The sequence below is a fragment of the Manis javanica genome, chromosome 3 (genome assembly GCF_040802235.1).
Source record: "Manis javanica isolate MJ-LG chromosome 3, MJ_LKY, whole genome shotgun sequence".
Taxonomy (NCBI): domain Eukaryota; kingdom Metazoa; phylum Chordata; class Mammalia; order Pholidota; family Manidae; genus Manis; species Manis javanica.
The window spans coordinates 197,717,603-197,744,713 of NC_133158.1; the positions used below are offsets into that span (position 1 = coordinate 197,717,603).

Consider the following 27,111-nt stretch of genomic DNA (forward strand, 5'->3'; position numbering starts at 1 on the left):
CAACAGCACCACATTAATTTAAATCCTGAAAAGCAAACAAAACCCCAACCAACCAAATCCTGAGACCTTCTCAGATATTCTAATGTGTCCTCATTCTGTTCTCCATCCACCCCTCCTTTCTTTTCTTTCTCCATTCATTTTTTCTTACCTTTATCTGTTATATTGCCAAGCATACGAAGAAAATAGTTGCTCTTAAGGAATTCAGAATAGAGAGGGGATGTAGACTCAAAGATAATTATGAAATAATGTAGTAACTACAACAATGGAAGAAAGGTACCTAACCATTCTCATAGTTCTGAGAGGAATTATTTGTACAATCATATATATTAACCAATTGTAAAGGTTTACAAGTAAAGCTGTCACATTTCGAAATTAGGTTTAGCTCCTTGTCATATTTACCTCAGATAATTAGATCACATGCTTTCCAATAACCTCACACCTGCCATGACACACTCTTTAAACTGCAGCTTCCACCCCCACAAGCACTCCTCAACTGCCTTTCCCTGCTTTATTTTTATCATAGCAAACATTGCCTTCTAACATACTCTACAATTAACTTGTTTACTGTGATCACTGTCTGTCTCTCTCTCTAGAATATAAGCTCAATGAAGACAGGGAATTTTCTGTTTTGTTTATCAGTGCATCCCAATGCTAGAAGAGCATATTAACACTAAATGAATGAATGAACAAGTGAATGAATTAGTGAATAAATGAATACTATTTATTCAATGCATGAATTGAGTTTTTGGATCTTTTCTCTTTTAATGAACTTTCTTCTCTTTCTAGACATTTGTAGCTCTCATTTCAAACTTTCTTTTATTTCCTGGGCATTTTCACTGGACTACTCCTTAACCATCTTTCAAAACTGAAGTAATTATGTATTCCCTTCCCCAAGTCTTCTCTCCTATATTCCCTGTCTCTGTAAGTAATACTATCCACTCTGTCATTCAAGACCAGCCCATATTTCTCTACCTTGTTTACAAAGATTTTATGAGATCCTTGAAAATTGCCTTCCTGAAATTCAAAAGCATCATAAATCATTCCCAGGTATAACAATCTAGTAAAAAGAAAACAAAAATAATAATAAAGTTAAATTAAGATAAAGGAAATGAATTCAGGATGGCATGACATAGTCTTTGTACACATCCTGGTTCTTGGCACCACTACTACTTAAATTCCTCACAGACCATATAGCTGATAACTGATGGAATCTGATACGAAACGTACTGGCTCATATTTTGCAATATTTATGCCCCTTCCTTTTCTGAGAATGAAGACATTCATTATTCTTCAGAATTCTCATATCACATTCATTCTGCAGTTTCTCAAAGACAGCAGATCAACAGATGAATCTGGAAAATTATTTGCCTGAAAATTTCATTAAGATGAGCTTCAGTTTTGTTTGTGAGATATTTCCTTGCCTTGAACATCGATCCTTTCTTGTTAGTATTTGTTCTATCCCTTTTAGTCTGGTGGTCGCTCTCCTGTGCAAAGTAGAATCAATACAGCTTGAGATTCCTTATTTCCAATAAATTTCAGGTGATGCTGATGCTGCTGGTCCTTTGACTAAGTCTAAGACTGCTCTCTACTCCTGGTTCCGTCAACTCCTTGGATGACTTAGGTGCTTTCTGCTAGGGTTATCTAGTTAATAGAGCTTTGGTAAGTCACCTTGACCGTACCCCAGCACCATGGTCTTGTGACAGGAAGAAATCTGGGAAAACAGTTACCAGAGAACTGGAGCTCCTGGGCTATGCTACCATCTCTAAGTTCACACACTTGCCCCAAGTCAAGTGTTATTTAGCTGCAACTGCAGTCTTGCAGGCCCACCTTGCTCAGAATTGTTTCTCAGTGGTGTAAAGGGAGAATAAAGGCAGCTAAGTGTAGGTCACATAACCTCCTTAATTACCAACTTCTTTTCCCTGATACTGTTCTATGGTCGTGGGTATGTCCTTGGTGCTGATCCTCCATCTTCCCTAGCTTCCCTGGCCTTTAGAATGTCTACCTGACTCTGAATTTGTAGAAACTAGTAGTCTTTTGCTTTTGACTTGCCAAAACTTTTGAAACTTCTTCTTGGTTGTTAATTGCAAATTTATGGTATCTTCTTTCTACTACTTATCCTTTCATGCAAAGGCTCCACTCAAGAAAGTGAGCACTCAAGCAGGGGCAGGGTTGGGCAGTACACTGTTGGCAGTCTAGAGATCTGAATGTGTCCAGAGTCCAGCGATGGTGAGAGTCGCCAAAGATCGGCATGTCAGCACCATTGGGTTTCCCATTCTTATCTGATTGGAGAGAAAAAACACTGCAGTGATAGGCAGGCCAGAGAGGACACAAAGTAACCCAGTACTGATAGCTAAGCTCTTTGGTAAAACTGAGTTAAAGCATATTGGCTTAGGCTACAGGCTGGACTGGGTGGGGCTTTTGCTTTCTTCTCTGAGATGGAGATGGCTGGGACTTAGAGAAGGTATTGTATTTACTTCCTCTCTCATATGCATGAGGTGGACATAATCCCACTAGTGTCTGCTGAAGGATACAGCAGTGAGTGAGGAAAAATCCCTGACCACAGGGTATCAGCAACTGGGAAAAAGAACTGGGCCTGATTCCATGGGAAGGCCTCGTGTAGGTGTGATTTCCACATGTAATGATAAGGTAATGTCTGAGGCGCAGCAGGCAGAATCATGGGAGGAAGACACACATTAATTCTCATTTCTAAATCACAATAATCCTGCCCACAAGTAAAATGAGGATAAATGAATATCTCATGCAGGGAAAATCAGATTTTCAATTAGTTTTTCATGGAATAACTCATACAGGAGAGTAAGGAGGTGGAAACATAGAGAGAGGGGGTATATAAAGTCCATTCTAACTCTATTCCAAGTTGCTGTGAAGGCTGTCCACATTTCCTGCTTTTCTAATAGACTTTGCTCTTTGACAATCACCCTGCATGTCCCTAGTTGAGGGTTTTCCTAACTCCTAGAAATGAAGTCTCTAAAAACATGTATGTGGTTGGGAATAAAATATTGGCTGTGACATGAGAAATTGTTTTTTAGAATCACCTGAATTATTGTGGAAACTTATTTAACTCTCTGAAGCCTTATTCTAGGGACGAGGAATCTGTGAATAGGCACCAGTTCTCATTGTCTGCCCTTACTGAATAGAGAAGACAGGGACAGGTGCCAGTGGGTAGCCAACTCTCCTCCATGACTGACTAGAGTTTGGATTGGAAGCAGAGGGCTACCCCAGGAGGAATAAATTACTGCATTGGGAGGAAGAGCAGGCAATTCATTGTGTTCCCTATTCCATAGATAAGTTTCTGAAAAATTGACAACTCTGGTTGGTGTGCCTCAGAAATATCAGCTCCCATGACAGATCTGACATTAACACCCTTTTCATTTCAGGCATCTTCAAGGGTAATTTTTTATTTCGGTGTCTCACAGATAAAACGTGTAGGTACAGTAGAAAAGAATTTTAAATGTTTGTATTAAAGAGATTTCCCTGAAAGTGCATCATATATTACCATGACCCATAAAGTCAGAATAAATTAGATTTGAACAAAAGCTATTTCCTTTCTGCTTTTGATTTTTTTATTATGTAGAAGTGATAATTTCAGTTTAATTTATAATGAATGATGTTCCTTCAAAATGTTTATATGTGAGGGAAAGAATAATTGTTTTTGAACTGATTTGGAATTTAAAAACTCTATCTTGTTTTGAGGGAAAACTCTTGGAAAATTGAAACCAAGCAGCAGGAGTAACAGCAAAACCCATCTTTCCATAAATACGACATAACGGGCTGGGAGAATTTAATTTGGAGGAACATCAGGTGTGGGGGCAGGGAGAAGAAATCTTCCCAGCCCGTAACTGAGTTTCCGGGTAGATACTAGTTAGAGCGCTTAGGGTAGTGAGCTGCTTGAGGCACGTACCCTCAGAAGCTTTGAATAGCCTTTTTGCCTCTGCCTTTTAGTTTGATGTTGTTTAGATTGCTGTGGAACTGGGAACAACCCAGAAATAAGAGGGCACTTGATTTTTTTTTTTTTTTTTTGGATCAGGGTAGGCTAGTGCTGTGAGGAATGATCAGGATACAAAAAGGAGTATAGAAAGAATAGAAAACATCTCATTCAGATACTTAAACTATTTAAAAATTTTACCTGACTTAAAGTGATGTATCTGCTACTTGAGGTTGATTGCATCTTATTTTAAAAAGCCCCAGAAACCCAGGTCTGATTTGTGAAATGGACAGGTTTTGCTAGCCTGAAGTACTAACCCCTTGGGAAGATTTGGAAATGGAGACCTAAACAGTATCAAGACAATAATATTCATGGAAATGTATTACATCCCTGTTTTTAAAATCTGTATCACCCATGTGGAATTTAACGCACTGTTTTCAAACTGAACAGGCCTCACAGGGGACTCGAGTAGGCCACAAACTTGTTTTACTTGTTAACCAAGTTGCTCTCAAATCTGGCATTCAAAGCACGAGGGCATCACGTGTTCCTACTTCAAGGCTGCAGATACAGGAAACAAAAGCCCTCAACACAGCTTGGGAGCAGAGGATCCAAATCAGGGTAGATTGTGTAAATTATAACTAAATTGCTAAGCATTTGGACCAAGCAGGCATGCTAGCCTAATCAGGAAAGCAGTGATATTTATGTTTTGATAATGCAGGTTGGAAGAGGAATTGGGGGAGGGAGGCATCACAAATCTCTGTTAATGTATTTCTGAACTTGGCAACCTGAACTGGTTTTGTCACATATTTGCAGCTTAAAAAGTATTTGGCTTTTACAACAGCCAAAATAAGTATCCTTTAATCACTTTCCACCTATGAACAGATGGGCAAACCATGCTTTTATAAATGGAGCATACAAAATACTTCAGTATCAGCCAAAACTAATTAGTAGCAATATCTGAACCAAACTCTAAAACTGATTTAGTGTTTAATATATATTATCATATAAGCATTAGCAGCTGAAAGGAAATTCCCTGTTCAAATGTTTGCCAAGCTCAGTCTAAATGTTCAGACATGATTAACTTACTAATTAACTTATTGTATCTTTTCTCACATGTAATCTTGCTAATGATTTCTCCTCTCACTGAACACTATTTGATTTGATACTTTGATCATAGATTTGTCAGACTTCAAGTGAAAAAAGTCAAATTCAGCTATTCGGCCCCAGTCTTTCTCTCAACCTTTCTTAGGGTGACTTTAGTAGGAGGTGGTGTGAGACAGTGGAGGTGGTCTCTAATGAAACCTGGTTTTATATCTAGCCTCTAATGACTCACATTTTTATCTTCATACTCTCTAAAAGAGTTTTAAAGAGACTCTTTAGTGACTAAAAGTATGTAAAAATTATAATTCTTTCCATATCAGAATGTGTTAAGACATTGTGAAGGAAGACAAATTTAAAATTATAGGTGGAGAGTAAAAATCCTCTACTTGAAAGATAGTTCCTATTGATTCTCTAATTCTGAAGTGCCCTAGGATCTTTGGAGTGGTAAATGACCATTGACTTCAACTTAAAATTACCAGCTGCGTTAGCCCCTAACAAAAGAGCCAGCCTATCTTTTGAAGCTTTGAATCCAGGCATTGACTTGTCCTCTTCAGTGATGAAAGTTCTAGATGGCACGGTCTTTCAACAGAAGACTGTTTTGTTGACATTGAAAATGTGTCGTTTAGGAAGTCATTATCTTAGCTAGATCTTCTAGATAACTTGATGCAGCTTCTACATCAGCACCTTGCACTTTTATTTTATGGAGATATCTTCTTTCGGTTAACTTCCTGAACCAACCTCTGCTAGCTTCTGGCTTCTCTTCTGCATCTTCCTCACTTCTCTCAGCCTTCATAGAATTGAAGAGAGTTAGTTAGGGCCTTGCTCTGGATTAAGCTTTGGTTTATGGGAATGTTGTGACTGGATTGCTCTATACAGACCAGAAAAACTTTCTCCATATCAGCAATGATACTGTTTTGCTTTCTTATCATTCATTTGTTCACTGGAGTAGCTTTTTAAATGACCTCCAAGAACTTTTTCTTTGTATTCACAACTTGGCTAACTGAAGCAAGAGGCCAAGCTTTTAGATTATCTTGGCTTTGGACATGCTTCCTCACTAAGCTTAATCATTTCTAGAGATGTGTGACTCTTGCTGTCACTTAAACAGTGAGAGGCCCCTGTAGGATTACTGACTGGCCTAATTTCAATATTGTTGTGTCTCAGAAAATAGCGAGGCTGGCAGAGAGGGAGGGAGAGAGATGGCGGAATGGTGGGTCAGTGGAGCAATCAGAGCATACACATCATGTATCCATTAAGTTTGTAGTCTTATATGGCTATGATTTGTGGCAGCCCAAAACAATTACCGTAGTTACATCAAACATCTCTGATCACAGATCACTATAACACATAGAATAACAAAGAAAAAAGTTTGAAATATTGTGAGAATCATGAAAATGTGATGCAGAGACATGAAATGAGCAAATGCCATTGGCAAATGGTGTCGATAGACTCACTTGAAGCATAGGTGCCACAAACCCTCAATTTGTAAAAACCCACAAGAAAGCCAAACAAAACAAATGAGGTGTGCCTGCACTCCTTGTTTGTCAGAAAGTGACATTCTATCTGGTGGAAATTCCTTAAGCAATAAAGGAGATATGAAGCTGGTTATCTAGGACTTAGCGGCTGTGATATTCACTTAACAAGTGAGCCCATGTTTCTTAATAGGAATCACCACATCTAGGTGTATAACTGGCCTTGAAATATGGTATCTTTACTGTGGAAAATGAATACAAACTAGATTGTAGAAAAAGTGGTGAGTCTTGTATCTGTATTTATAGGCTTTAGGTTTGTGGTTGCCATAAAGGTTCATATATAGTTTCCTAAATATATATCAGCCTATGTTAAGTTGATGGTTAATTGATTTTGAACACATTCTACAAGTTCTACTTTTTTATTCTTCTTTCTCCTCTATACTTTAAGATGTCATAATATACATTTTTTGTGTATCCCTTGACTAATTTTGTGTATAGTTCATTTTACTACTTTTGTTTTTTGAATTTCATACTTGCTTTGCAAGCAGTCGGTCTAATATCTTTACTGGAGGTTTATTTTCACTGATGAAAAATAGTCTCAAAAACATTTAAAAATGGTGATTCTTACTAAAACTTTATAAATACTCATATAATGAACTCAACCAGCATATCTTTTTATTTAACTGTTTGTGCTACATTGTTTTGCAGATAAAATAATATGTGGTCTTAATTTCTATAGAATCATTAATTCTGATGATTTCACAACTTATGATCTATATTAACATTTTCACTAGGATTCTTTTTCTTGAGTTCTGAGGGGTTAGTTGGAACCATTTACATGCCATTAGGATGTTTCATTCCAGTTTGTAAAACTAAAGCCAAATAAGTTAAAATCTATAAGTAGATCTTCACCAAGAAAGGGAGTTTTCTCATATTTTTTATTAAAAGTAAATGTTAATCATAACTTAATCCATTTATTCAATCCTAGATAATTAATTTTTGTTCTGCTGGTCTTGGAGTAAGCAGACTACCACATAAAGTTGTATGAAAAGAGTCACAGCAGGTTCATGGTTATGATATCAGTTTAAATTGAGAAACCTGTACTTCTAAGTCTTTTTCTTCTACTATAAATTGTTAAAAAATGCATTCCTCATGAAGCTATCATTCTTTGGATGTTTCTTTCAGAAGATACAATTTATGAATTATAACTTGTCTTAGGGGCTTTTAGCAAGTGTGAAGAAAGGCAGACGCTACCTGTAGGGGACATAACTGAATGGCATGATATATATTTCATATACGTTTTCTATGATAACCAACAATATCAGAGTGGAGAGGAACAGAGTCCCTGATAAGAACATCCATATTCATCCCATAAGTATGTAGTCATTGATTACCTTGAAATAATTCATAGTAAGGACATTGACAAACCAAGTCTTTAAAAAATTTATCCCATAAGGTGTTCACCACAAGTGTCACTACTTGACAGAAATAATTTACTTCTGAAATATAATATAAAAAATATCAATTTGGCAGTTACTGTATTTGCTTTTGAGTATAAACATGAGTATGCGTATCGGTTATCTTTTGCTGTAATAACATCACTAACCTGAGTGGCTTAAAACAACTTTTGTTTTTCATGAGGTAATTCAGATGCTGGTCCAGACTAGCTGATAGCACCAGACTCATTCAAATGTGTGTAACTTGTCTCTTTTCCATACAGGTCTCTCACCTTTAGAGGCTTTCTAGCTTGTTCTGGTAAAGACACAGGGTTCTTAGAATGGACCTGCTGGGGACATGAATATTAGGGGCTTTGGGCAAGTGTGAGGAAGACCTCTTAGGGCAAATACTGACAACGGGCACAGCATCACTTCCATGGGAGGCTCTTGGCCAAAACAGTTCACAAGGCCAACCTAAATTCGTAGGTGGGTAGAAAGATTCCACCTCTTGATGAGTGGAACTGTAAAATCACATTGTGAAGATAGGCTTATATGGTGGCATTGGCCATCAGCGTAATCAGTTTACCACAGGATCCTTTGAATACATTTATATTAAAATATATTTATATTAATATTTTAGGCATTATATATTTAACTTATGGAGGCTGTATGTTTATTCAGTTAGGCACACCTTTTCATAATTTGGACTTTGATAAATAGGACAGTTCTCAATATAGTGCTGAGTTATGTAAAACTATGGACCACTGTAATGAGTTCAAGCATCTTGGGGCTGATCAAGGAGGAGACATGGCCACAAGATGGCAATAGCTCACTCATAACAGGCTTTATTTGGGCATCACTGGGACAGCTCTGCACGAGAGTCCCTCACAGGAGAAGACCTTCGGAGGCCAGGACATAGAGCCACTGCCTAGAAGGAGAAGAGGGTAGGGTAACTCCCGTGGGAGAGGGGAGTCAGGGCGAGCGTTACGTGGCCAGGTGTCACCACCCAGCAGCAAGGTGGGCGTCTGTGGGGCTGGCAGCTTTGAAGAGCAGGAGTGGCTTGGGGTCTCCTGTAGCTCCAGAGTTGGCTTATCTACGGCTAGCAGTTTGCAGTTTTGTGGGATATGCAAAGCAGTCTCTAAATGGCTAAAAATATGCTTATTTGGGCCATATTTAAAACAATTGGATGTCTAAGAATTTTGGGTTTGGAGCCAGTAGGCTTTGAAGCTAATGGTCTTAGAAAAGTAAACAACATGGAGGCCAATATACAAGGGCATCTTTGGCTCATTTTTCCAACAGCTGTGCCAAACATACCTTATGATTTCTAGCATCCCTCCGTATATAGTAAAGAAGAAAATCTTTGGTATGGTCTTGTAGACATCTGGGATATCCAAAAGATAGGTTAAAAAGACATCGTAACAGTTTGTTTTTAAATTTGGGGCTTGAATTTAGGAAGAACAATATTGGAAAGAATTGTCAGAGGAGACATGTATAGCAAAGGTCATAGGTGACTTAGAGTAAAAAAAAAGCAATGCACCTTCAAGTAATGTTAAATATTAGGAATATCAGATTTTGCAAGGAAATCACAAAGAAGCAAAAAAGATTCATAATCATGGTAAAAGGAATATTCTTGTGATATAAGGAACTTTTGTTTTTGAGGCAAACTATATTTGAAGGCACTGAATAAACTTTACTCTGTCAAATTAAGAGCAGACTGTGTATTCAAAATCAGCTTGTCAACATGTAAATCAAATTATAATCTAACTCTTTTTGTATACTACCTATGTACGTTTTATAGTCTAGGATTTACAAGCATTTCTGTAGTTCATGATTAAGCTCATTAAAATTGACCTAAATTTATCTTTTACTTACTATAGTTGCAAAAACTCATACCAACTATAGCTTTTATAGCTTTTACCTAAAATAACTAATTTCATTCCTTTTTTTTTCTCTGTCTCACACACACACACACACACACACACACACACACACACACACACACACACACACACTTTTCAGTAGGTGACTAAGAACTCTGTGATATTCAAGGCAATTAAGGAGACGAGCAGTGCTCTAGTAACCGCTGCTGGCGCTTCAACGCACATATCACCTTACAATCAATCACACATATCACTTTAAAACTTATTTATACTTTGTTATTAGAATGTTTTTGAACTATGTATGTAAACTTGGCTCATTTGGGGATTTCTGTAACACTTCTCTTATTTCTTCTGAGAGAAAGAAAAAATCAGGCACTCAGATTTCACAATAGGTCTTGAAACTCTAGGCAGACCACAAGTAATTTCCATTTCATCTGTACTCCCAGTTTATCTCATATACCAAGTCCCTTTCATAAAAATTATTACATTAACCAAGCACAAAGCCTCTGAGAAGGCAGAGCTCCCCCTTTTCTAAACTATTCAAAATCAGTCTTAATTTAAACAGAGAAACATGCTTCATTTTCCTTGACTTTAATGGTAGCTTTGTCTATTTAATAAGATATTTCTCCACAGCACAAAATGATATATTTTTGGTTCATTAAATTAACCCAAAAAAGTTTTCGCAAGAGAGAGAATGAGAGGAAGAACCAGCCACAGATACAAAAGAGCTACAGTTTCAAGAGCCTTGTATAAGGCTGACTTCCTGTCATTTCATTTGGAAGGAAATTTCATTTATACACACAATCACAAAGAGAAATAACACCTTTAGTTCTACATCTTTAGCTATGTAAATCAGAAGCAAATATGGGACAGTTTTCTGTGCTCACCTCATTTCACTTGTCACTTGTCAGTTGGGAGTAGGAAGGTCAGGGAGTGAAAAAAGATCTCCAAAGAATACTTGTTATGAATTCTCTTAATCTGGAGTTATCTCCTTTCTAGTATGCTCTAAATTATCTCCTGAATGATTTTAGCTGTACTGGTGTTCAAATGACATACAATATAGATATAAGAAGATATACCACAAGCTTCAAGACTAACAGAAAGACAGATAAAAAAGAACTGGGATTCTATGTCCTCTACCACCCAACAGAGACTAGATGGCTGGGTCAAATTATCAAAATCAGACTCCCAATGCTTCAGTCACTAAGGGAAGAGAAATAATGGCTGTGTACAAACCAGAAGAGGACCCTTCAAGAACCAGCATAATGCAGACATCAAAATAGACTCAGAGAAAAAAAAACGCAGAAACAGAAGTTGCTGGTATTCACTTTGAGAATTAAAAAGTTTGGGCCTGGGATTCAAAGTATGTATACAGTGAAATTTTTAGGGGAATGTTCAATTCTGGTGTGTGAATTGACCTGGGCATCTCATTGCAACTTCAACCATGAAAAAGATGCAGAAATAAAAGTAATTAAGAAGAAAGAAAGGACTTTTGTATGCTAGAAGTTTTAAGGAAACTAGACTTTGGTCATTGCAAGACTGAAAAAAAAAAAAGACTACCCTATATAAAGGACAAAAGCAGACAAAAGATCAAGGTTATAGACAGTCTGTTCATGGTAGAAAGTCTGCAGGGTTCTTCCATGTTTATCATCCCTGCAAAGACCATCCATATCCACGCTGCAGGGCTGGTCGCTGTCTCCATTACGATCGCTTGCTTCTGTGGTTCTGTAGTCTGTGACCTTACCAGTACACTATCCTGACTCTCAGTTGAGAACATACAGAAATGAAAATTACTTTTCAGGTGTTGTTTGAGAAGCAGAGTATCAAGTGCCAAATAAGTCTGAAGTCCTCTTTAGTTTAAAATAGCTTTTGGGATAGGAAATTATCTTGACTAACTTGCTCTGTTATATGAAAATATTTTGTTCCTTAGATACTATCTCTCTCTTTTGAATACTTGTGGTTAGGCTATGACAAATTCACTCTCTTTTGGGTTTTCATAAGAAGGTCAATTTTATACATTACATTGATTCTGCCATAGCCACCCTATTGACGTATTCAGGTGATGCACATGAGTTCTATGTACAAATTATAATACTCTTCCTATTTCAATATGTTTGTCACTGAAATGAATTTGAGGTTTTGCAGGAGTGTTTATTGTTCTTATTAATTATAATAAATTTTTTAAATTTTATTTTTAGGACGAAATCTGTTTGTGCTAACATAAATGTGCAAAATAAAAGTGCTAACATTGACAATAAAATTAGAAGAACTGGACCACACAAAGAAATCTTCCAAGTGTTCCAGGAAAGGAAAAAACATAAAATCACCAAAAAAACAGTTAAAATGATCACTGTCATGCAGGCATATATCAGAGGCTGGCTTGAACGCAAAAGATTCCAAAGAGTAATGACCAAGGTAAAGCATATATTAAAAGTTTTCTTATGTAGATTTATGAGGTAGAATTTTGAATAATCACCTGGTGGGTATATCTATGATTTTTCTAAATAAATTTTGATTGAACTTTGTTTATACTTTAATAAACATTCTTTAGAGTTAGAAAATGTTATGAATTGTCTACTCTGTTGACAGCTTTAGATTTTGTTGAGCTGGAGACGCAGGACAAATGGCTTGGCTTTTTCTTTTTATTAATTGGAATAAAGTTGATGTACATATTATACTGGTTTCAGATGTACAACACAGTGACTCAGTAATTACATGTATCACTAGATGCTGCTACAATAAGTGTCATTACACTATTATATGTCAAGATATTATAATATTATTGATTATATTCTGTATGTTGTTCTTCCATTCTACACCTAACTTATTTGCAAATTGCAGTGCGTACTTCTTTATCCCCTTCATCTATTTCACCCAAACCACCCCAACTCCCAGTAAACATAGTCTGGTCCATATTTATGGGACTATTTCTTTGCTGTTTGTTTTGCTTTTTAGATCCCCAAAATAAGTGAAATAATACAGTATTTGTCTTTCTCTGTCTGGCTTATTTCACTTGGTGTAATATCCTCTGTGTCCATCCATATTGTCAAAAAATGGCAGGATCTTTTCCTTTTTTAAGGCTCAGTAATATTCCATTGTATATATGTACTTCTTTATCCATTCATCTATTGATGGGTACTTGGGTGGTTTCCATATCTTTTCTCTTGTAAATAATGCTGCAATAAATATAGCTGTGCATATATCTTTTCTAATTAGTGATTTTATTTTCTTTGGGTAAATTACTAGAAGTGGATTGCTGGGTTGAATGGTATTTCTATTTTTAGTTTTTTGAGGCACCTCCATATTGTTTTCCACAGTGGCTAGACCAGTTTACATTCCCACTAACAGTAGGAGGGCCCCCTTTTCTCCACAGCCTCACCAACACTTGCTATGTGTCATGTCTTTTGGGGAGTAGCCATTCTGACTGGTTTGAGGTAATACCTCATTATGGTTTTGATTTGCATTTCCTTGATGATTAGCATCATTTTCATGTGTTTGTTTGCCATCTGTGTATCTTCTTTGGAAAAATGTCTATTTGAGTCTTCTGTGCATTTTTTAATTGGATTACTTGTGTTTATGGTATTGGGTTGTATGAGTTCTTTACATATATAGTTTGGATATTGACCCCTTATTAGCTATATCATTTGCAAGTATATTCTCCCATACAGTAAGTTGCCTTTTTTGTTTTGATGGGCTTGGCTTATTCTTAACCCAATAGCTCTGGGACTATTACTCTAAGGTGAGGACTGAAATTATCTTTTCACTAATTTTGCATTTCCTTTGCTATCTGTTTAAAGGAATTTCCCTCAATTTCCCATAGTCCTGGGTACTTTAGCAGAGCATAAATGTCCAGCTTAAAAGAGCCACACACGCATGTCTAAGCAACTTTTAGAAATATCAATCTTGACTTTAAAAATAAATCTGAAGACCTGTTTTGGCTGGAGAAATGGAGAAGGACCTGAGTGAATGGCAAACAAATATCTAAGAGAATCCAACAATGTCCTCACCTTGAGGGCTTAAGTTTTATAGAATTTGGAGTTTTAATGAATTTAGTGTTAAGGAATGTGGGAAACCAACTACAAACAGAAGAATAGATCAGGAGTGCCCACTCTTAATTCCTGACTCTTCTGCTTGAGGAGGCTCCTTGAATGGCCTTGTAGTGGGCACCCTAAATACATTTCTCTGAGAACACACTGATAATGTTATAAGGCAATCTATCTGCCTATCTCTGTGTGTATATTTATACATGTATTAATATTTGTATGAAACACACATGTAGCTCTGTTGATTAAATATGATAATGCATGGAAAACTGACAAAAAGTAAACATCCCATGTAATTAATCTTTCAATAATTCTATGAGGTAGCTGCTACATCTATTTTATAGGTGAAGAAACTGAAGACCAGGGAAATTAAAGCATTTGCTCAGTCACAGTGCTGTTAAGTGACAGAGTGAGAATTCAAACCCATGTCCCACTGACTCTAACACCTATGCTTCTACATACCATATCAGCTACTTGAACTACTTATGGCTCATTGCTCCATAATCTAATCTAAAATCCTATCCTGACCTATGTCTCTCACTCCAGATTCAGGCATTAAATTCCCCACTTGAAAGGTACATAGTTAAATCAAACCCACATAGCCTTAAATGAACTCATTTTCTTTCTCCATAAAGATCTTCCCTTCCTGTACATCTATCTATGTATCCATCTATCTGTCTGTCTATCTATCTATCTATCTATCTATCTATCTATCTATCTATCTATCTATCTATCATCTATCTATCTATCTATCTATCTATCTATCTATCTATCTATCTATCTATCTATCTATCTATCAGTAATAGACATATAGTATTATGTTGGTTTCTGGTGTACAACATGATTCAATATTTGTATAAATTGCAAAATGATCAACAGCAAATCTAGTTAATATCCATCACCATACAAAGTTAACTTTCAGGATTTATTCTATTGGCAACTTCCAAGTATAATAGTATTAACTACAGTCATGATGTTACACATTACATCCCCAAGACTTATTTATTTTATAATTGAAAGTTTGTACTTCTTAACCCCCTCTGCCCTATTTACTCACTCCCCACCTACCCTCCATTCTGCTTTACTATTCTGTCCTCTGTATCTGTGATTTTTGTTTGTTTTTGTTGGTATATTTGTTTAGCTCTTTGGAAACCACACATTTAAGTTAAATCATACAGTATTTGTCTCTCTCTGACTTATTTCATTTAGCGTAATTCCATCATGTGTTGCAAGTGGCCAGATGTCATTCTTTTTTATGGTCAAGTAGTTTTCCATTGTGTGGGTGTGTTTGTGTGTGCATGTGTGCATGCACATCCATTTATCTATTCATGGATGTTTAGATGGCTTCCATATCTTGGCTATGTAATAATGCTCTCATAAAATAATGTAAATAATGATGTGATGAACATATATGTATGTCTTTTCAAATTAGTTTTTTCATTTTATTCATATAAATACCTCGAAGTGGAGCTGCTAGATTGTATGGTAGTTTTATTTTTTATTTTTAAGGAACCTCCATACTCTTTTCTATAGTGGCTACACCAGTTTACATTTCTATCAATAGTGCATGAGGGTTCCCTTTTCTCTATATCTTTACAACACTTGTTATTTCTTATCTTTTTGATTATAGCCACTCTGGCAAGTACAAGGTGGTATCTCATTGTGGTTTTGATTTGCATTTCCCTGATGGTTAGTGATGTTGTGAATCTTTTCCCCCTGCTTGTTATCTTTTTGTCTTCTTTGGAAAAATGTGTGTTCAAGTTCTCTGCCCAATTTTTTTCAATCAGATTGTTCCTTTTATTGATATTAGGTGTATATTTTCAATGTTATTTCCTTATTAGATATATCATTTGTGAATATATTCTCCCATTCAGTATGTTGTCTTTCCCTTTTCTTGAGATTTCTTTTGTGTGCAAAAGCTCCATAGTTTATAGTCCAGTTATTTACTTATTCTCTATTGTCCTTGCCTGAGGAGACAAATTCAAAATATGTCTAATACTGATGTTAAAGAGCTTACTGCCTGTTTTCTTCTAGGAATTTTATGGCTTCAGATCTTATATATAAGTCTTTATTCCATTTTGAATTAATTCTTGTGTATGGTGAAAGAAAGTAATTCAGTTTCATTCTTTTGCATGCAGCTGTCAAGTTTTTTCAGTGTCAGTTGTTGAAGAGACTGTCTTCTCCTCATTGTATAGTCTTGCCTCCTTTGTCATAGATTAATTGGTCATATAACATGGGCTTATTTATGGACTCTGTGTGCTGTTCCATTGTTTTATGTGTCCATTTTGCACCAGTGCCATACTGTTTTAATTGCTTTAGCTTTGTTGTATAGCTTGAAATGCTGGCACATTATACCTCCAGTCTTGCTATTTCACAAGATTGCTTTGGCTGTTTGATGTATTTAGGTTCCATATAAATTTTACGATTATCAGTTATAGTTCTGTAAAAAATGCCATTAGTATTTTGATAGGGATTGCATTGCATCTATAGATTGCTTTGGGTAGTATGGCCACTAGCAATGTTAATTCTTCCAGTTGATAAGCATGTTAATCAATTTCCCATTTATTTGTGTCTTCTTCAGTTTCTTTCGTCAGTGTTTTATGGTTTTCAGAGTACAGGCCTTTCACCTCCTTGGTTAAGTTTAATCCTACATATTTATTCTTTTTGATGCAATTGTAAGTGAGGTTGTTTTCTTGATTTCTCTTTCTGATAGTTCATTATTAGTGTATAGAAATGCAACATATTACTGCATATTGAGTCAGTATCTTGCAATGTTTTTGAATTCACTTAATAGTTCTAATATCTTTTTGAAATAGGTTTGGGTTTTCTATACAGAGTATCATGTCATCTGCAAATAGTGATAATTTTACTTTTTCCTTTCCAATTTGGTTATGTTATATTTATTTTTCTTGCCTAATTGCTCTAGCTAAGACTTCCAATACTATGCTGAATAAAAGTTGTGAGAGTGATTTTCCTTGTCTTGTTCCTGATGTTAGAGGAAAAGCTTTCAGCTTTCCACTGTTAAGTATAATGTTAGCTGTGGGTTTGTCACATATGACTTTATTATGTTAAGGTATGTTCCCTCTACTCCCACTATGTTGAGAGTTTTAATCATGAATGGATGTTGAATTTTGTCAAATGCCTTTTCTGCATCTGTTGAGATGGTCACATGACTTTTATCATTTGTTTTGTTAATGTGGTATATTACCTTGATTGATTTGTAGATGTTGAGCCTCCATGCATCCCTGGAGCAAATCCCACTTGATCATGGAGTATAATCCTTTTAATATATTGCTGAATTTAGATTGCTCATAGTTTATTGAATATTTTTACAACTGTGTTCATCAAGGTTTATGGCCTGTAATTTTCTTCTTTTTTTTTTTGTAGTGTCTTTGGTTTTGGTATTAGGACAGTGCTAGTTTCATAGAATGAGTTTTGAAGCATTCCTTCTTCAATATTTTGGACTAGCTTGAGAAAGATAGGTAATATCTGTTCTTTAAATGTTTGATGGAACTCACCTGTCGATCTCTATGGTTCTGGACTTCTATTTGTTAATAATTTTTTATTATGTCTTGGAGGGTGTTTCTAAGATTTATTTATTTCTTCTAGGTTGCTCAATTTGCTGCCATATAATTGTTCATAGTAGTCTTTTATGATCCTTTGTATTTCTGGGGTATTTGCTCTAACTTCTTTTTCATTTCTGATTTTATTTATTTGAGCCCTGTCTCTCTTTTCTTGATTAATCTGGCTAAAGGTTTATTAATTTTGATTAGCTTTTCAAACAATCAGCTCTTTATTTCAATGATTTTTTTCTCTCATTTTGTAGTTTTTATTTCATTTATTTGTGTTATGATCTTTATTATTTTGGTTTTGTTTGTTCTTTTTCTAGTTCCTTTAGGTATAAGATTAATTGAGATTTTTGTTGTTACTTGAGGTGGGTCTGTGTTGTTATAAACTTCCCTCTTAGAACAGCTTTTGCTGCATCCTATAGATTTTGGAATGTTGTATTTTCATTTTTATTTCTATCAAGGTATTGTTTTTATTTCCTCTTTTATTTCTTCATTGATTCTTTGATTGTTCATCAGTGTGTTGTTCAGTCTCTACCTGTTCGTGTTTTTCTAGTTTTCTTCTTATAATTAATTTTACTTTCATGCCACTGTGGTTCAAAAAATGCTTGATATGATTTTTCTTCTTATTTTTTTGATACTTGTTTTGTGACTCTCTCTTGGAAATCACATGCTCCATGTGCACTTGAGAAGTATGTATATTCTGCTGCTTTTGGATAGAATATTCTGTATATATCTATCAATAGATATATACATCTCATCCAATGAGACAATTAAGGCCAATGTTTCTTTATTGATTTTCTGTCTGGATTATCTATCCATTGGTATATGTGGAGTGTTAAATTCCCATATTATTATTATACTGTCAATTTCTCCATTAAGTCTGTTAATATTTATATAATTTGCTACTTCTATGTTGGGTGCATATATATTTACAAATGTATCTTCTTGTTGGATTGACCCTTTACCATTAAGTAGTGACTTTCTTTGTCCTTTATCATGATCTTTTTTAAAATCTTTGTTGTCTTATATGAGTATACCACCCAGCTTTCTTTTCATTTGTATTTGCATAAAGTATCCTTTTTCATCTTTTCATTTTCGGTTTGTGTGTGTCTTTACATCTGAAATGAGCCTCTGTAGGCAGCATATAGATGAGTCTTGTTTTCTCATCCATTCATCCAGTCAGTATATTTTGATTGAAGAATTTAGTCCATTTACATTTAAAATCATTATTGGTAGATATGTATTTATTGCCATTTTGTTAATTGTTTTCTGGCTGTTTCTGTAGTTCTTCTCTGTTCCTTTCTTCTTCTCTTGCTCTCTTCCCTTGTTTGTTTGATGACTTTCTGTAGTGTTATGTTTAGATTCCTTTCTCATTTTCTTCTGTGTATCTACTATAGGTTTTTCTCTGTGATTATTCTGAGGTTCACATATATCATCCCATGTTTGTTTTAAGTTGATAGCAATTTAAATTTGAACTCATTCCAAAACTACATTTTTACCCCCATATTATGATTTTATAACATTTTCATCTTTTTATTTTTCCTTTAATATTTTTATTACAGTTAATTTTATTACTTTTGTTTTTAACCTTCATAGTAACTTTATGAATGGTTAATCATCTACTTTTACTATCAATTTAGTTTTACTAGTGAGATTTTTATTTTGTACGTTCTCTTGTTACTAGTTAATGCCATTTCTTTTCAGCTTAAAGAAATCCTGTTATAATTTCTTGTAAGGTTGGTTTAGTGGCAATGCTCTCATTTACCTTTTGCTTTTCTGAAGAACTCTTCATCTTTCTTTCAAATCTGAATGATAACTTTGGCAGCTACAGTATTCTTGGTTGGAAGATTTTTCCTTTGAGTATTTTGAATATGTCATACCACTCCCTTCTGGCTTGCAAGATTTTTGCTAAGAATTTTGCTGTTAGTCTACAAGGGAATGGGTTTTCCCTTGTATGTAACAAGTTTTTTTCTCTACTGCTTTTAAGATTCTGTCTTTATTTTTAACTTTTGTCATTGTAATTATAATGTGTCTTGCTGTTACTGTCTGCAGTTCTGTCTTATTTAGAATTTTCAGGGCTTCCTGGAACTGGATTTCTGTTTCCTTTCACCAGGTAAAGGAAGTTTTTGGTGATTAGTTCTTTGAATAAATTTTCTGTCCCATGCTCTCTCTCTCTTCTCCTTCTGGTACCCCTACAATGTGAATATTATTCTATTGATGTTGTCCTATAGTTAATTTCAACTATCTTTTGAAAATTCTTTTTCTTTTTGCTACTCTGTTTAGGTAATTCCATTGTCCTTTTTTCCTGATAGCTGATCTGTTCTTCTGCTTCATCTAGTCTGCTGTTGATCCTTACCATTCAATCTTGTCCTAGTTCTTGGTTGTCTCTTCAGTCTTTATGGTTATCTAAGATGCCTGATTTATTCTTGATAGGTCTCTGTTGAAAGTGTTTCAAGACTTGTTAGTTTTCCCAAGGCGAGGAATTTCATTTAGTAATCAGGTTGATTGGAAGCCAGAGTGTTAGGCAGCACTTTTTAAAGTATGCAAGTATATACAGTTCTGTGCCCCTGCAATAGTGAATCCTTCTGACCTCTAGTCCAGGTCTGGAGATGTCCACTGGTTGACAGCTGCAAAAATAAGGGCTCCAAAGAAGTATATAAACTCTTTTCTTGGAGGTGTTGTTGAGATTTAGTAAGGCCAGGGAAATGTACAATGATGGTATTTCCTTGCTTATGTTCCCTAAAAGTGTCTCTGTAGCCTAGATGTGTGGCAAACCTGAGGTGTGTCCCTCAGGCTGAAACTCTGGGACAGGTAAATAGGCCTTTTTATTTTAATATGCTGTCTTACTTAGCAAGGCAGGAAGAGGATGTGACATCTCTACACACCTGCCTGTGCTAACATGACAGAGGAGAGGGAGAGTGCAAAAATGGCGTCTGCCAGTGCCACCATCTCTGAAGAGAATCCCATCTTTCCCCTGCCTCTCCAGCAGATGTGTTAAGATTACAACATTAATCTTCAGTTATAGCCTGGTTATTTTGAAAACTGCTGCATTTGTGCTGGGTCCCGTGGTGAGCGAGAACACATGTGAGCCCTTTAAAAGGAGAATCTCTATTCCTTATAGCCCCATGAGTCCCTCAGATGTAAGTTCCATTGGTTTTGTAAGCTCAGATTTCGGGGGCTTGTCTCTACAGTACAGGTCCAAAGGTTTGAGGTTGCCTGCTGAGGGGCACAAATCCCTTGTTCCTCCAAGAGAAGCTCTGGATAATGAGATTCCCTCCCTATTGTGGGTCACTGTACCAGGGTGGGGTTTGGTCAGACTGCATCTTTGCCTCTCCTATCTGCCTCACTCTATTCCTTTTATTCTTTGTTGTAGAGAAGAAGTTCAGCTGGTTTTCATTTTTTTTTTTTCTTCAGAGGGAATAGCTCCAAATGTAGCTGCAGATTTGGTATGTCTTAGGGAGGAGGTGAGTTCTGGATCTTCCTGCACTGCCATCTTAAACTTTCCCCTGGTGCCCTCTCTATTGATGAACTGTTCTACCACCCATTGTCCAAGGTGTACACCTGGAGTTTTCTTAGATTTCTCTCAATTTCTTCACCCCTGTATTTCAATTTGAGGAGAAAAGGAATGTGAAGCACTTTTAAAGGGTCAGAAATATAGATTGTTGACTGATTCGGGAATAAAACTTTTTATGATCACTGATTTTTGTTTTAACTCCATCATTGGCATGGTGTATGTAGGATGGCTGCTCTGTTGATATGGTTAATGTTATTTTGCCTCTTATAATGCATACATAACTGGGTTCTGTGACTGGGTCTATGTTCAGGGTTGCTCTTAAGGGAACTTTTGGTAGATTTCCTGCTCTAACATCTGCACAACAAACCACTGAACAATTGTTTGCATCATAGCAGTCCCCCCAGTGAGAACTTCCACAGTCACATTGTTTGGCCTCCACTTCAGAGCTTGTAGCTATACATAGCTTCTGCTAGAATGTCACTTTATAGTGCCTCAAGAGACTGTACAACTTTCACCATTTCCTGTGAAATGTTTCGGTTTGAGTTTATTTAGAAATAATGAAACAGCACTGAATTATTGTACCAATCATCAGGAGACCACAGAGATTGTTACATTTGACTATCAGCATTATTTATTTCAACCATTCAAAATGTCCTTTTCATTTAAAAATCTCTATATAGTTTGCATGTCTTTTGTTATAAGTAGTAATGATCTAAAAATAATACAGTAAGACAAAAAAAACTGTATTTTCCTTGCTGTAATGCCTCTAAGATTTCACTTAATTTTAATATTTTTCTATGACTATTTACAATAGAAATTTTTAAGTTTTAATCTTACATTGATATACTCAGTTGCTCTTTGCCAAAAATACTTAAATTCGAAGACTTGAATGGTGGTTGTAATAAGAAAAAGTATTTGAAATTGTCTTTGAATAAATATTTGTTGAATAAATAAAATTGGAATAGTCCTTGGCAATCTGAGTTTTAAGGTTACCATAGCAGTATCCCATGCTTAGGGTCATGGTGTTTATAATCTTTTGGAGGTTATGAAGCCCTTTGAAAATTTGATAAAGTATGAGTTTCCTCTCATTAGCTCAAAAAACAGAACTGAAACAATAAGAAAATCTTGAAGCCCATTCATGGACCCCATTACACAGGTGACTTTCTTCAGAAAAGTTTTATTACAAAAATGTGTTAACTCTCAGGTACTGGGAGAACTATGATAATTTAAGAATACTAGAAATTTTTTTTGATAATAGTTGCTATAGGCTGGGTCTAATTTCTTGCCTAGTCTGATCTCATAGGGCTCATAGTCCACTAAGAAATGGAGATAACAAAGAAGTCTTAGTTAATAGTAGAAAACTATGAAAGAAACCAAAATGGCCGTATCTGGTGTAGGGATTGGATGGTGCCAATAAACTGAGATCTGGAGGGTGAGGGGTTAGTTGTGTTTTGTCAGGAGACTAGGAGGCTGATAGAGCTGTAGGCATAGGGAAAGACAACATGAATGGCCTTAGGTGAGACAGAACGTTAGGGGTGCTGGGGGATGGTTGGGAGAACGGTAGCAGTAAAGAAAGCTGAAGGAGTCAGATTAAGAATATTTTAAAAACCATGCCAAGGAATGTATGCTTTATACTTAGTGTATGGGAATGGGCGACTTTAAGGCAGATTAGTGACATGAATAGATTTGTATTTTAGAAAAATTACTGATCCTGGGCAATGAATTGGGGGAAGAGGGTGACAAAAATTAGAGGGACGACAATTAGTATGCCTTTTCGATGATTCAGTGCATGATGATGGTGTCTTGAGTGAGGGTTGGAAAGGTGAACGACAGATAGGACATTAAGTCTGACTGGATTTGGAGAGAGGGACGGGGAGGAGCCAAGGATGGTTCCTCTGTTTTTGTCTCAGGCAACCTGATGGATGGTTGCAAAATACAGAATTTAAGAGGAGGAACTGCTAAGAGGAGGGGAGGAAAGGAAAGGAGACAGAGTCCAGTTTTTAACACTGTGAGTTGGAAGTGCCTGTTGGAAACCTTTGAGGTGTCTGGGAGGCAGTTGGATATATGGGTCTAAAACTCAGGAGAATGGCCCATAAGGATTTGAAATTCATCAGTACTTAAATTCTTTTCCACTTTTACAAACCTGAGGAAGATTATAAAACCCTCCCACCCATAAAAGTAGCTCAATTTAGCAAAACTTTTCATTTTATCTTTGACAGAGCTCTTTATTCAGGTGGCTACATGGCTCTCTTACTTCATTCAGGTCTCTACTCATTGTTACATCATCAAAAAGCCTGCCCCATGCTGCCCTGTAAAAATTAACACCCACTGTGGTCACTCCTTACCCATTTAAAATACTTTACTATTCTTCATACCACTTTCTGCCACCTAACAATACATATTTGTTTATTTGAATATTGTTTCTTCTATTAGAATATACCTCCCTGCCAGAAGAATTTTACTTTTCTGTTCATTAATCTATTCACAAGGTCCAGAACATTCCTGGCACAAATTAGGAACCTAATACATGTTTTTGAATAAATTATTATCAAATATGATGAAGAGTGTGTAATAACATATTGGAATCAGGATGATTCTTTTCTAAATGTTTTGGTTCAGCTCCGTGACCAAAGACATCCTCCTGTCTATCTGTTCTGCACTCCCATAATAAATTTGACACTCATTATTAGTTACATTAACTAGAACCATGGGAGTCAAAGCTATTGTCCAGGGAGAGTATATAGAGTAAGGACAGAAGCATGTAAAGTTAAGAGTGCGGAAAACCAGTGTTCAAGGGTAAGGCAGAAGATGAGGATATTCCACAATGAAGCAACAGCCAGAGAAGGGTCAATATGCTAGATTAGGGAAGTTCAGAGGCAGTCTGAGAAAGAGGACTTCGTCAGTAGTCTCCAATGCCGCTAGGAATGAAGGTGTAGACAGGATTTTCTGTCTTTAGAAACAATAAATTCATGGATGACTTCAGCAAGTTTCAGTTGAGTGATTCATTGAAAAGAAGAAGTGAAAACTTCTAGAGTAGATAAATATGAGACACTATGAGGTTAGGGAAGGATAGTCTAAAATGGAATCTTAAGTATATTAAATGCTCACTGCAAAAAGCCAATAAGAGAGAAAAATTGATGTTACAAAACAGATGAGCATAATCCATATTATATAGCTGGAAGATTGGAGGGGGTAGGTTTGTAATCCACCTGACAGGATTAGCCTTAGGTAAGGGAAAGTTACTTCTCTGTTGTAGGAGCGAAGGATGTTGTAGATGCGGCTAAGGGTTTAGATTCGGTAAAGGGAAGTTGAGAGAGCAATAATCTAATAATATTATTTCTCCCCCTCAGTGAAGTAGGGGACAAGGTCATTTGCTGAGAGTGAGCATTTAGATAGTGAGTTTGAATGTTTGATGAGATTGAGTTTCTACAGCGAATGACAGAGAGATGCCTAGAAAAACACAGGTGAATTTCCAAGCCACTTTGAGAACCCAGATGAGTGATCTTGGAGATCAAGAATTGGAGTGGTATCATTTCTCCAGGCTGTAGGGAAGGCAGAAACAGGAAAACTAATTGTGGCAGTTCGAGTTCAATTTTTAGAGAAATTGCAGGTCCAGAGAGGAGCTGGAAACATCCTTCCCAGTCCCTGAGAATATCCATGGGGCTCAAGTCCCTCTAACCAAAAGATGGGAATTTTTGCACCTGTGTCCTGCTCAGATCTTTGGGAACATATACATTTAGCTGAAGATCGATCACTACTGTAGTGAAGTTCTCTATTAAATCTTGCTGTTGCCAGTATGGACTCCTGCATTTCTCTGGCTTTCTCAACCTAACACAGGTTGTATAATTGTCTTTAATACTCATGAAAAGTAATGCACAGAGAGGTAATATAACTTTTCCAAAGTCATACATGTAGCCTGTGGCATATTTAAATTTTGAGACTCAAACCTAAGTCTGTCTCAAGACAGTTTAAAACGCTAGGTCATTTCTGGGGACAACAGTATCATTGCAAAATTGTGGAGTCTTCTCAAATCAGGTGCAACATGAGCATTGGAAAGTCCTTCCAAAGGACAAAGCTGGTTAAAACTCCCTTCTCATACTGTAGCACTGATCAAAGTGTGGTCACATCAGGGAGACAATACAGAGAGCCACAGGGCTGTGTTCATGTAGAGAGGCACCAATTCTGTGGCAATCAGGGGCTGCTACTAACATTTTGCAGAGGTGCATTGGAGAGAAACAAGATGCAGTAATACAGTTGACCAAGAATGTGTATTTACAATAAGCAGTTAGAGGTAGAATAAGGGAACATGGGCCTCAGTAGTAATAAAATAGATCAGAATGGGGAACAATAGTAGGGCACACAGAGAAGAAGCTTGACAAGGAGACCCAGGAGAGAGACATGTCCTTTAGTTACATGTGCATTGTTAAGAGCGTCATTAATTCTTTAGTGGGTGAATAAGTGAATCTAAAAATCACACAATGTTATTTGTGGCTTATATATTTGTGTGTGTTTACATGTGCACACTTAAGATAACTTCATAATGTTCAGTTTTTATTTCATTATGTTTTAGTTTAGGTTTAGTCATTTAAAAACCTTTTTCCTTTTTTTTATAAGGGTTTTGAATAAGGAAGCTTTTAGTTAATGTCCTATGTATTTAGACTTCAATAAATAAATGTACATAAGACATCTTATAGGTCTATAACATCTTTTTTTTAAGTTAAAAAGTCAAACTGTGGAAGTACATTTGATAAAATATTACACAAGGGTTAAAAAAAATCTCAACATGTAAAACTTATAAACTGATAAGAATCACTATAGTAATAATAGAAAAACTGGTAGAAGACATGAACTAGTGCTTCACAGTAGGGGAAACATAAATGGTTAGTAAACATGAAAATCACTATTCTTGCTAACAATCAAAGAAATTAAGTCCTACTAAGTGTTATATGGTAGTGGAGTTCTCCAAATTAGCAATCAATTCATTACTTTTTTAAAAGAGATATGATCATATCAAAGACAGACTGAAAAATACATAGTAGAAACAATTTTAAAATGTTGATATATGATAAGTATGATACATTTACCCTTTAAATCAACATGGATTGGAAAATTATAATCACTAATTTGCAAGTCTTTTATATTCCAGTACTGCTCTTGTAAATATTAGTTTGTATATTTTTCTGATAAATTCTGTCTTGAGAAAGGTTTAGAAATGTGGTGAAAGATTTACATACTGAGATGTACATGACACCATAGCCAAGGCATATTTCGATGCAGAAGACTGGCAGTGAAGCATAACATAATAAGAACCACATGGATGGAATATTATCATTTTCTCTAACCCAACTTCTTAACCATGAAAGCCTCCCAGGCAATCTTCTGAGTGCTTCAGATCTGAAAATGATTCTCTCATAAGATAGATTATATCTCCAAAAGGGGATTTATTAAATTAAGCAGGGGACACTCAAATGGGTGGTTGTCCAATGCCCCTGCTCTCTCAGTTTATGTCATCATCCATCTAAAAATCATACTTCAGGCAGGGACCTTGCGACTCATGTTCTAAGGATACTATTAAAACATTGCTTGATGCTTAGAGGTGGAAGAAATCTACCAGTTGATTTAAGCAGTAAGATATTGAGTAAAATATTGGGCAGAGGTATGGAGAATTAAGCTCAGAAATATGAAAAAATGATGAAAGACAGATAGCTCCCAGGACTCCATCTAAATCCTGCACAGAAAGAATTAGATGAAGATACTGAATCCTGGGTATTCCTGCCTCCAAAAGGCTGCTCTTGAAAAACAGATATTGCTGCCCCAGTTACTCTACTATACAAATAGATTTATCACTGTTTCACTTTTAAGGCATTCTAAGTTTCCATTCAAAACCTGGGGCGGTGTAGATAATGGATTGAGTTTTGTCATGTGTCTGTGTCTGTAGCAACAGAGGAGTCTTGGGTCATGACAATCTCATTTGTGCCTTTAAATTCTAGAAGGTGAGTTCTGCCTCCCACTAAGACTCATACGGTGGGGAATGCTCTGAAAGTATGACCAATTCATTATTTTTTAAAAAGCATGACAAGATTCTATTCTACAAAAGACATTAAAAATACACATTGGAGAAAGTTATTAAATGTTGAAAGACATTAGCAAATATTC

General features: G+C 36.0%; 1 protein-coding gene across 1 annotated transcript in view; it reads left to right on the forward strand.

Annotated features, from left to right (window-relative positions):
* IQCM (IQ motif containing M) overlaps positions 1-27,111 on the forward strand; it is a 195,188-nt gene that overhangs the window by 155,570 nt on the left and 12,507 nt on the right. The window contains exon 9 of the mRNA XM_073230501.1: positions 12,028-12,244. Coding sequence (XP_073086602.1) covers positions 12,028-12,244 — 217 coding nt within the window. The remainder of the gene's footprint in view (positions 1-12,027; positions 12,245-27,111) is intronic.